Below are 12555 nucleotides of genomic sequence, written 5' to 3'. Positions count from 1 at the left end.
GACCTTCCCTTAGCCTCACTTCTGTCCTTTGAGCACCCAGTGCAGCACCAGTAACTCTGCCTGGCTGCGCTGCCCGGTGCTGCAGGCGCTGTGCAGAGGGTGTGTGGCAGGAGGAATGTGTTGCTGCTGTAATGCAGCAGCTTTTAGACCCCTCCATGCTATCACTGAAAAAGGAAGTGTTGAAGCAGTTCACAGCTTTCATATTAAATTATCAAGAAATGCAGTAGAAGTCTGAACAGGAATCCAGATTAAAATCCTTTCCAGAATTTCTGCTAAGCTTCAGAGTTTTTTTTTCCCCTTTTGTGTTCATATATTATGGCTATATTTAATCAAACATAGTTCTACAGTGGTTTCACTTCTTGAACCACTAAGAAGCAGGAAGACTATGTGTGTATGCTTTTTATTAGCCTTCCTTTCATAATGCACTTTCTTCCCTATAGAAATCTCCTTTCCTGCTGATTCATTATGTGTCAGGAAGCCAAGCGTGACATGTTAAAAGCCATCTTGATAGTGTTTGGTATTCAGTACTAACAATTCACCAGGCACAGGAGTCTTTCTTTAAAAGAGGGAGGAAGAAAATCTGCATATTGGATGTGCCAAGATAGCGGATAATTTGCATTAAGCATCCAGACATTCTTTTTTTGCAATCTGTTACCCTTCACTGGCTTTTTATTTTATAACCTTCATAGCATATGGGGAACATAAGCACCAAAAAAAAGTGGCACCACGTGGACAGAAGCTGGAGCCAGAGCTGATCCTAAAGATCAGCTGGAGCAAGGCTAGAGAAGGACCTTTCCTCAGCAGCAATTGATCCTCCATGGGACTTTGCTATGCTGGAAGGACCTGAAAATAATAGGCATGGTTCTCTAAGTACCCAGCTATAAAGCTGTCCATTATGCCTTAGCTCCTAGCTCACAGCTTGATTCAGACTTAAGAACCATCATCATGAATACAGAAACCCCGAGCCATGATTCACTTCCCAAACTTGCCCCTGCTCATCCCAGGATTTAGCAGCAGTAGGGAGCAGAGCTGCCATCCTGCTGTAAAACAGATTTTCTGTACCCAACAACACGAACACCAGCTCACTTCTTTAGCAAAGCGCTTCTGAAGTCGCCAGAAATTACCTAATGCAAAGTTTCTCAATAATAATTGCAGTTCAGTAACTTTGTGTTGTATAGCTGAAAGCATCCAAAATACTTACCTGCATTCTGATCTCACTGACAATGTATTTTTTGTAAAATTGCTATTTGGACATTACTTATTAGACATAATATCACTGGTGACAGAACAATGTGTCTTAAATAATGAAATGAATGTGAGCAGAGTTAGTGAAGTGGCAAGTGTGTCTAACTTAGATATAATAACAGAGGCTGAGTGTTAAGAGGAAATCCAAAACTGTGACTATACTAGAAAGCAAAATCTGTTGGGTATGATAACAATAAATGTGGTCGTCAAACAAACATAGAGGGACTTATTACAAAACTATCTGCAGCACTTTAAATAGTGATATAGGGAAGAATACTTGTAAACCTGATTTACAGTATTTCTGCAGGTTATCCAGCCTGGCCAATAGCAATGTGAATTCTGCAGTATAAAACTAGACCAAGATGAGATGCTGTTAGGCAAAGTGACATTAGTGGGTGAGGAGGCAATACAGCAACAGGTAACAAAAAAAGCAATAAAACTGCTTCACAGAGCAGATCCAGGAGCTCTGTTCCACCAGCTGCGTGTGACACACTCAGTGAGCAACATCAGAGAGGAGAACAGAAGACTGTTCACAGGATATGCTGCCCCTGTGACCACAGTCATTAGATGTCACAAACATCCCTTCATTTGCTTCTGATCTCCTTGCACGGTGCTGCTTTTGGCTTGTGCCCCAGCCTGTGGCTGTACAGGAGCATCAGCCCAACCTGCTGTTGTCAGGATTTCCCCCCTTCACATCGGGGACCTGTGTCTCTACTACAAAGCCTAAGTCCATGGGACTGTCAGCTTTGATTTTGTGTATTCTGGTTTAAGGATTTTAGAACACAACATGCAAGGAACATGCTTTGATAGACTATGGAAAAGACTCTCCTGGAAAGAAGCTGCCAGGCATGAGGACACCTTGGAAATTATGCTGTCACTTATCAGCACTTTACAAAATCTGCACATGAGCTGTGGTGCATTTAAAGGATAAATAAATAATATCCACATATAAATTGCTCAGAGAGACATTAAAAGAGACACAGAAGATGCTTTGAGTCAGTTATTATGGATAAAATATTTTATAAGTGCCATTTCCATTGTAAGTCAGGTTGCAAATATCACTGTTATAGGAAATTCTGCAACTAAAATATTCTGAGAGGGAGTCTTTATTCAAATCATGTATCTGCATGCAGTCTAGCATTCTTATTTAAATAGCTAACAGGCCCAGAGAGTTCCCAAGAAAAGAGCTTCCGTTTGCAACGTGTTCTGTAACATTATCCACCTGTCCATTTTCCCAAATTACTAAAAGGTCGTCCAAGTCTGAGGAGGAGCTCACACAGTGTCTGTTAGTCACTCCCAAAAAATGAGTCAGCCTTCACTGCTGCCACCCGGGGTCTGACAATGAAGACCTGGCAGAAGGTTTGCATTTGCTGTTACTCTGATGTATTTTTGGCTGCTGATTTTACTATAAAGCTGATTTTGTTTTCATATTAGACAGAAAAAGATTCCAAAACACTCTTTGGAATTATACTGCTTTACTTCAATGGAACCAAGTCTTTTGTTGTTTTTGGGTTTTCAGTGAAGGTTGCTGGCACTACAGAGAATCGTTGCAGGTGCAGAGTCCCTGTTAGCAGCAGACTGAAATAGAGCCAGATACTCTGCTGAGGAGATTTTCCTCTATATATACCTAATTCAGGAATTGCCTTCGGAAGCCTGTTGATACCAAGGAGCAGAGAATAGTAAACCAGTATCCATTAGTGTTGCTTTTTATAGGGCTCCTTTCAGTTCTGACAGAAAGCAGCAGGAATGGATTTTTTGCTGGTAATTTGGATTGGCTTTTGATGGTTTTGGCATGATTTTGCACTTTCTGATGGGAAATTGTACTGTTCTCATTGCAGTTCATGGCATCAAGTGGACATGCAGCAATGGCAACAGCAGTTCAGGGTTCTCAGTGGAACAGCTCGTGCAGCAGATCCTCGATAGCCACCAGACCAAGCCCCAGCCTCGAACACACAACTGTCTCTGCACTGGTACCTTGGGTGAGTACCTCGGGAGGGCACAGAGTGACTCAGCTTCATCCAGTCTGGGAGCAGGGTTTCTAGTACTGAGGTGATAAAAATGCTGTCTCATGAAACACTGGGACACAATGAACTCAAGAGTTGGCAGGAGAAGTCTCGAGCACAAAAAGATGCAGCTGGAACTTCTGGAGGAAATGTCAATGCTTTCCAATAAATGCAGTCCATACATGAGCTGCTCAAAACGGTACATTCTCTTCTACATGTACAAATTCTGTTACCAAAGCCTCAAAATCTAATGTTCTTCCAGCTTCACCCTCTGAATTCCTTGCCCTGCAGCTCACTTTTTTGGAGAAGTGCTCAGGTGGTTAACTGCAAGGTATCACTGAGATAAGACAGGTCTTATTTAGGTATCATGAAAATACAGATCTCTTTCTTGTTACAGGAGATGACCTTGTTTTGGATGACACCACAGCAGCAAGAAACAGCATCCTTAGAGTTAGCATTTCCCACAGACAGTGGAATGCTAAGTGATTCACTTTGCAACTCATCTGCTATATATCTGCTCCTTTCTAGCACTTTGGTCAAATAAAGTATATGACACATTAACTAGTCTTTAGCAAAGCTTATAAAGGAAAGTTGTCAGTGCTTCAAAGGGTTATTTTTTTCTTCTTTTCTTGAGCAGTTGCATTATAGAATCAAGGCTTAAATAAGAATGATGACCTCTGAAATACCTGAGTTTGGATTAAAATTCACCCCTTAAGGCTCAGCATTTGATCCAGGCTTGCAGATCTGAACATGAATCCTTTTATTCTTCCCTTTGATGTTTTGTCTTGTGCTAAGTCTGCTCAGTGCTTTTTAACACAACAGTATTGCTTTGTTTTGTAACTGGCTTGCACATTGACACACACATTCCCAATCCCTTACTGTCATCCACAAATACAGCAGCATAAAAGTCTTTCCCTTGTTCCTGTTCATTTCTATACCTAGGAGAATAAAGAGATTTAATATTGTATTTAGTCTCAAAAGCACTGTCTTGAACTACTTTAAGTGACCTCATTCAAATCTTGAACACATAATAGAGAAGTTCCTCTTCAAGGGCAAGCAACAAAAGATTCAGCAAATTGCAGCGGCTACATGGATGCTTTATGTTGCCCAGAAGATGGCATTTATAATTGTAGCCATGAGCTATTGCAAGGAGGCTTCTTCCCCCCCTTCAGTCATTCTACAGTTATGTAATTAATGTTCTTACCTCATTCTAGGGAAAATTAATCAATTAAGGAAAGAAACATCAAAAATTAATGGGCTGCTGTTCTTTAAAGAGCAAAAGCAGTCCCTGCACCAGAGCTGGTGACTAAGGTGCCTTTGCAGACAGAATTGTTTACTTCATCCTGCCTGATTACAAGCTCTCAGGAATGCAAGTGATGTTACCTTTACAGGCCAGTAAAGGTGCTGGCTGGTTTCATTCATGGAGGATTTTCCTCAAGTGGCCCTTGCTTGAACATTCTTCAGCAGCTCCAGTGCTGTCTGTCCTCTGTGTTCTCCTCTCAGAGTACAGTGTGTCTGCCAGCACAGGAATGGCTGAGTGTCAGAGAAGCACATCACCAGCCTTTTGGGAGGGCACGAATGCTTTGCATGGCTAATGGGTTACTTCAATAATTTGACTGACAACTGTAAGACAGTGATGACAGGAAGATGTGGGCTACAGTCTAGGCAGCAGGGTGATGCCAGGGACAGGGGCATGATGTGGCATTTGTTACTCCAGATTACTGGTCAGCATCCGTGCCCCAAGAGTGGTTGTCAAGCTTCTCAGCATCTCCCAGCATAGAGAGCAGAGAATGTGTTCCAGGGACTGAGGTCTTGTCCATGGGGAACAGGGCCCTGTGCCACAGCTGACAACAGCAGCACTTGCTCTGAAGACTTTGCACTGAGATTAGGCACATTTAAATAACTCTGAAACTTGTCATAGATGCCAATCCCCCTCTGCCTGATCGGGGCAAGGAGGAAGGGGGCAGGTGCTACATGGGGTGAGGGCAGGGGTCCCTAAGTGCCTGTTGTGAGGTTGCTGTTACTGCATGCAGTGGATCTGTGCATTAGACAGGACCTGTACTTCTGGCACTGGTGAGAAATTTGTTTTATTTTCAAGATATCGCCTGCTCTCTCGTGTGTACTCACTGTCTGTCACACATGTATGCACAAGCATAGCTGTCCTTTGCTACAGCCACGAGATACACAACTAGCATTGTCCTAATTTTGTACTTACTGAACAGCAAATACTGTTGTTTTCTGGCACAGGGGCAGGAAGCAGTGTGCATCACAAGTGTAACAGTGCCAAACACCGCATCATATCACCAAAGGTTGAACCAAGGACAGGTGGGTACAGCACTCATTCAGAGGTACAAAATAACGATGTCTCTGAAGGCAAGAACGAGCACAGTCATGGCAAGGCCTCCAGCCGAGAGAAGAGGAACGGCAAAGTGGCGAAACCAGTGTTGCTCCATCAAAACAGCACTGAGGTTTCTTCCACCAACCAGGTGGAGGTCCCTGACACAACCCAGAATTCTCCTGTGTCCATCAGCAGTGGGTTAAACAGCGACCCAGATATGGCAGATAGCCCAGCTGTCACTGGTGTGTCCAGTATGGCTGTAGCGTCAGTTATGGGAAGTTTGTCACAAAGTGCCACCGTATTTATGTCAGAAGTCACCAGTGAAGCTGTGTACACGATGTCACCCACATCTGGCCCAAATCAGCACCTTCTGTCCTCAGATGCAGCTGCACAAGGACTGGTACTTGCTGTGAGTTCAGATGGACACAAGTTTGCTTTTCCAACAACTGGCAGTTCAGAGAGCTTGTCGATGCTACCCAGCACTGTCTCTGAGGAACTTGTGCTCTCCACAACTTTAGAAGGAAATAGGAAAATTCCAGAAACCACCATGAATTTTGACCCAGACTGTTTTCTTAACAATCCCAAGCAAGGGCAGACTTATGGTGGAGGAGGTATGAAAAGTGACAGCATCAATACCAACATAAGGCAGTCACCCACAACAGAACGTAGCTTCAACTTCAATACAACCCTCACAAAAGAAATTAAAACTGAGGACACATCTTTCGAACAGCAGATGTCCAAAGAAGCATTTTCCTCCACTTCTGCATCTAACACTCTCACACTCAGTACTGGTTCAGGTTTACTTCCATCTGGAGGAGGTCTGAGCCCAAGTACCACCCTGGAGCAGATGGACTTCAGTGCCATTGACTCCAACAAGGACTATTCTTCCAGCTTCAATCAGACCGTCCAGAGCCCTCACGTCCATCAGACCCCTTCCCCCAGCTTCTTTCTGCAGGATGCCAGCAAACCTCTTCCCCTTGAACAAAACACTCACAACAATTTGAATGACACAAGTAGCTCATTTGTGAACACGTTAGGAATCTCCAATGTGAAAACAGAGTCCTCGTCCCAAACCACGTCCAACTGTAATGGCACAGTGGAAACCAGAATAGAGTCCACCTCTTCTCTCCAGCTCATGCAGTTCCAAGCAAACTTCCAGGCTATGACTGCAGAAGCTGAAGTTCCCATGGAGACCTCCCAGCAGGCAGAAGGAAATGAAAATCTACTTAAATCAGGGGATCTTCAAGCCTGCAACACAGAACACTACTTGCAGCCTGAGGCCAACGGGGGTATCAGGAATGGAAACAACCTCCCTATTCTCCAAGGAAACATGGTACAAGGACTCTATCCTGTGGCCCATCCTAGCTTAAATAACTCCTCTAACATGGAGCTTAACTTAGACCACTTTGACATCTCCTTCAGCAACCAGTTTTCTGATCTAATTAATGATTTCATATCGGTAGAAGGTGGGAGCAATGCTCTGTATGGACACCAGCTGGTGTCAGGTGACAGTGCTGGACTGTCTCAGCCTGAAGACAGTAACAGAGCGACGTACAACCAGGCCGAGATGTGCATTCCTTGCTGCAGCCCTCAGCAAGCCAACATGCAGCTCAGCAGCACGGAGAACGGAGCCAGCACCATGGCGTACATGCACGTGGCTGAGGTGGTCTCGGCAGCTGCGGCACAAGGCACTTTGGGGCTGCTGCAGCAGAGTGGGCGCTTGTTCATGGTGACAGATTATTCACCAGAGTGGTCTTACCCTGAGGTAAGTCCAGGGCTTTTACTCACTCGTGTTTACTGCTTTATCTTTCGTTGCTTTGTTAATAAGGGAGCTGTTTTGTGAAAGCTTTGAAAAGGCCTTTAAAATATTTCTCTCCAAGTCAGAGCATTCAAGGCCGCTTGCATGTCTGAGTGTACTTTTAATTAAGCACTTCATTATCCTGACAGGGCCCTTTCTTCACTTAGGAAGCATCTGAACAGAAAGGTATTATTTCATTGAAAGCCACGTCTTCCCCACATGATGGCTTCATGGCGTTACCTAGGCCCATTAGAGCAGTAGTATTTGCAAACTGGAGCTGTTCCTTACATTTGTCACTTGTGAAAAACACCAGTCACTTGTTTTTTTTTAAATCTTAAAAGTTTATTAGTAATAAAATAGTTATAAAAAAGTAGTAATAAAATAAGAGTAATAAAAATTTGGACAATGAGGATTAGGACACTACAAGACAATAAAAAGCAAAGAATTCCGGACGTCCGGATGTTTTTGGGCACTGAGCTGCCAAAAGCATGCCTTGCGAACAAAGGAATAACCCTTAAAAGCAATAACCTGTTGCATATTCATGTATCTCACACATGATGCATAAATTCCTTACAAATTAAGAATTTTTCTTGTTTTTGTCAACTTCTTCCCCTTAATCCTGGTGGTTCCAAAAAGAGGGAGAGAAGGTGGAAGAATGTTTGTCTTTTCCGATAAGGAGGCTGTAACTCTTTATGGGCCCTGTCGCTGTTATCTCTGTGCGAAGAGTTTCTGATTATCTTATCCCTTTCTTGAGCTAGTAAAAAAATATCTTACATTGCATAGTTTCTACTTTAACAATAACTTGTAACCTAAAACTATATTTAACACACTACTTAAAAAGGATTAATACAGTATTACAAAATAACCCTCCATAATACATGTAGTATTCTATTTAATATTTGCAAAGAGCCAATCATAAAATATGCATTTTTCACATCACTGGTGCTCCTAGTAGAATAATTCAAGGCCTGCACAGCCTTAAGGAGTTCAGCATTTCCCTCCATCTCGCTGACTTCCAAACTCAGTCACATGCCCCATACGCTGAAAATGGCAGCAGCACAGACCTTGCTGCCGTGAAGGAACGCGTGAGGGAAGAGACTGTTTGAGCCACTAATGGGAAGAGGTTATTTTGAATTAAAAAAAAAAAAAAAAAAAAAAAAAAAAAAAAAAAAAAAAAAAAAAGGTGGTGGGGGGTGTTGTTTTCATAGGCCCGGCCTTGGAGCACTGTTTGTACCGAGATGTGCAGTAACTGCCCCGGGCCGGGCTCCCTGTCCCGCAGCACAGCGCTGCCCGGTTCTCGGGGGGAAGCGGCCCCACGAGGGTGATGGGGCCGCGCCCGGACATTCCCGGCCTGAGCCGAGCGGCTGCCGGCGGGGCGAGCTCGGCAGGCCCGGGCCGGTACCGGGAGGGGCGACACCGGGCTGAAGCGGCACAGGGCTGAGGCGGCACCGGGCTGAGGCGACACCGGGCTGAGGCGGCACAGGGCTGAGGCGACACCGGGCTGAAGCGGCACAGGGCTGAGGCGACAGCGGGCTGAGGCGGCACCGGGCTGAGGCGGCACAGGGCTGAGGCGACAGCGGGCTGAGGCGACAGCGGGCTGAGGCGGCACAGGGCTGAGGCGGCACCGAGCTGAGGCGACACCGGGCTGAGGCGGCACAGGGCTGAGGCGGCACCGGGCTGAAGCGACAGCTGGCTGGGGCGACAGGGCTGGCGGCACAGGGCTGAGGCGGCACCGGGCGGGGAGCGGCACCGGCTGCCCCGTGCCCCCGGGCGGGGAGCGGCACCAGGCGGGGAGCGGCACCGGCTGCCCCGTGCCCCCGGGCGGCCGCCGCCCGTGCCCGGCCGTGTCGCTGCCGGCGGCGGCCGCCCGAGGGCAGCACGGCCGCGGGGAAGGGGCGGCGGGCGCGGCCGGCCGCGCTCCTCCCCGCCGCGGCCTCTCCTGTCACGCTTGGGTCTCTCCCTTTTTTCCTCACAGGGAGGAGTAAAAGTCCTGATTACCGGCCCGTGGCAGGAAGCCAGCAATAATTACAGCTGTCTGTTTGATCAGATCTCAGTGCCTGCATCTTTAATTCAGCCAGGGGTACTGCGCTGCTACTGCCCAGGTAAGGAGCACTGCTCTTCTACATCTGGGGCTTCCGGAGCCTCGTCATGTCATACATGTACAAAAGTGCATTGGCATCGAGAAGATTTTCCTTTTTCTTTGACCAGTTTAGTGTGAGAACAGCAATTTGGCATCTTGATAGATCCCAACAGATCACAATAAATACTATTTAGAATCTCTGAATTAACTTTAAAATAATTATTTGAAGTAATTTAAAATAATTCTAAGCATTCCTTTTGTTTTGAAAGAGCAGATTAAGGATTAGCTGTTATTCAGGAGTGCGCTCACTGATCTGCTGACTCGATTTGCCTACGTTTTGCCCTTTGCTACTTACAGCATGAGAACACCTCTAACCTCCCCAAAGAGATTTTCACTAGTGATGGCCCTCAGTATGTGACTTCAAGTGGATGCAGAGTAACTTGGTTTCATTGCTAGGCCCCAGCTTTCCACTGGAAATACAGTGAGGCTGCTCAGTCTTTAGAAACATGTGATTCTCCCTTTTGCCAGAATAACCCATTAGATTACTCTTAAGCTTAAAATCTCCATGTTTGAATATACCAACTGGTGTTTTGGACTTTTGAATTGTCTAGTCATTAAAATACTGTTCAGCACCCCATCTCTTCACCTGCTCTCAGCCCAATATTTAGCACATGGGGTAATTCCTAACTGAGGGTTTCTGTGGGGAGTTCTCTGTCTTACAACATATACTTTCCTTTTAGCTCATGACACTGGGCTTGTGACATTGCAAGTTGCCTTCAACAATCAGATAATCTCCAATTCTGTGGTATTTGAATACAAAGCCAGAGCTCTGCCAACCCTGCCTTCCTCCCAGCATGACTGGCTGTCCTTGGACGGTAAGAAGCGTGGGATATTCCTTAAGAAAGCAGACCAAATGTAGAACTGTGAATGACAGAGCAGCTCCTGGTGGGGAGGGATGTAGAGGGGCAAGTTTGTCCTGACAGGAAGGGCTGTGGCAATGTTAATCAAAGTCCTCTCATTGAAAAGCCTTACTAGCTCTGTTGGTGTGAACAAAATGTTGCTGCCTTTTATAAAGGGAGTGGGGGTTTTTGTCTGAACAGAAAGCTGATCTACTGCCCAGTTTCTAGGAGAGAAGCATTTACCCTGGAATTGTCTTTCCTGAGAATTCTGAAACTTGAGCTTATCTAGAAAAAAGTGTGTTTATTTAAGCAGAAAATGGGGAGATAGTAAGGCATGTACAAGAGGGACATGCTAAAGAAGTTGGGATGGTACCACTTCCAAAGAGCAGCATGGAGACAGAGCACTGTGGGTATTGCAGAGTGAAGAGAGGTTTCTGATGTGGCTGCAGAAGCACGGTCACAAACAGAAATAGAACCAGCCCTTAACAAGGAGATGCACAAAGTCTTATGTTCAGCATCAAAATCTAATTTCCTTGACTTGAGAGGATTGTAAGAGTCTGTAGGTGCTTTTCATCTGCTGCCTGTGGAGTGCAGCTGATAGCGTGTGATGGTGATTGATACTCAGCTGTTAGCAATCTCTCCAGGGTTGGCACATCCCAAGTGGGTAGGTTTTGAATCCCTTGTTTGACAGTTCCCTCAGTGCTGCTGAACTCGGAGGAGCTGAGAAGGTGGCTGTGAGTGCTGTCTCTGGTGTCCCTGCAGTTTCTTTGGGTGCTCTTGGTTAGCAGCCCAGCTCTCAATTAGAGGTTGTTATGCTGTGGTGATGGTGGAAGGGAGGGGGACTGCAGCAGTGAACAAACTAGGGCATTGCTAACAGGGAGGGGAAAAAAAAAAGTAAGAGGACCGCTGCATTGCAGAGGCCCTTCAGGGAAAAGGACTGAATAATTATACTAACCATGATTTATCAGAAGCCTCTGCCTTGATGCACAGTGCTCCAAAGGGAGCAAATTATACTGTTATTTAAAGGACCAGCTACATCTTCTCATTTACTGCTAGAGAACAAATGTTAGCTTAGCTAGCCAACGTGAAAACTAATGTGAGCTGATTCTATCAATTGAATAAATACACAAATCCCTGACTTCTCTGTTTGCTTTAATTTCCCTGCTTAAAATGCTTGCCCTACTGACTGTTACATAGTCTTGAGGGAAAATTTTCGAGGAATGTTTGTAGTCACAAAATATTGACAAGAATTTTTAAATTCTTTTAAATTAACTCAGTGGAACACTCTGAGTTCCTTTGCACTGCATTGTTAAAACACAGTTCATGATTCCAGCTGGAATGACCATTGCCAGAGAGATAGAGTTAGCAGTCATACCCCAGCAGCACCCTAGGAAAAGAACAAGCAATTTCTATCTCATCTAAGTTTAGATAAACAATTGCCTTCCACAAATTTCTTGAAAATAAAGTCAAAATGGCTCTATATGTGAACTCTATGTTTTCAGTTACATTAAGACAAAAATCACTATTTTTCTTGAGCACAGCCTTTGGGATCAGGGAGCAGTCCTGCTAATGACTGGGAAGGGTTGTGAGACCATCTCCCACCACGCTTCTGCTTCTAGGACTGAATTGAGCCAAGTGCAGAGAAGGAGTTTGAAGGCAGCGTGGTCTGTGCCATCCTCTGAAGGGCTCCTTTCATCAGTATCTGCTGTGCCATGAAGGATTGTGCACCCTCTTCTGAACTATACAGAGATACTTGTTTTATTCTGAGTTTTCCTTATTTGACACCATGGGTGAGTTAGGTCTTTCACAAATGGACAGCTGACACCAGCTGCTGATGTTCTTGCATTTTTTCTAGTTAATTTGAATAGTGGTATTCTTTCTTTTCAAAGCGAACTTTTTCTCATAAAGGAAGCACTCTCATGCGATCCTGATCTCTGCTGATAAACTTAGTAGCCTTTTCTGTTTTCTATGTAAAACTGAGTTCTCAGAAGCCATTGTGTGCTTTTATAGCCATTTGATCTCACTTCCCATTCACTGTTGGTAGAGTGGTTCTTTTAAGAAGAAAACAAAAAGCAAATGAGGTTTGAAGAACTGAAGGGCAGAGATGATGTCATGACAGATGCATAACAACTTATAAAGGCATTACAGTACAGATTCCCAATGGAAAGCATGTTGTGTTTGCCCTCTGCAGA

The 12555-nt window shown here is 45.0% G+C and overlaps 1 protein-coding gene across 4 annotated transcripts in view; it reads left to right on the top strand.

Moving 5' to 3' along the window:
- The window catches only part of CAMTA1 (calmodulin binding transcription activator 1), a 237283-nt gene that overhangs the window by 187496 nt on the left and 37232 nt on the right, over positions 1 to 12555 (top strand). For all 4 annotated transcript variants that reach the window (XM_053962596.1, XM_053962597.1, XM_053962594.1 and 1 more), the window contains exons 8-11: positions 3084 to 3224; positions 5496 to 7351; positions 9360 to 9486; positions 10205 to 10339. In XM_053962596.1, the coding sequence (XP_053818571.1) occupies positions 3084 to 3224; positions 5496 to 7351; positions 9360 to 9486; positions 10205 to 10339 (2259 nt within the window). The remainder of the gene's footprint in view (positions 1 to 3083; positions 3225 to 5495; positions 7352 to 9359; positions 9487 to 10204; positions 10340 to 12555) is intronic.

This window comes from Vidua chalybeata, chromosome 22 (genome assembly GCF_026979565.1).
Source record: "Vidua chalybeata isolate OUT-0048 chromosome 22, bVidCha1 merged haplotype, whole genome shotgun sequence".
NCBI lineage: Eukaryota > Metazoa > Chordata > Aves > Passeriformes > Viduidae > Vidua > Vidua chalybeata.
The sequence above is the reverse complement of the archived record's forward strand: the minus strand, read 5'-3'. Positions and strand labels throughout refer to the sequence as shown.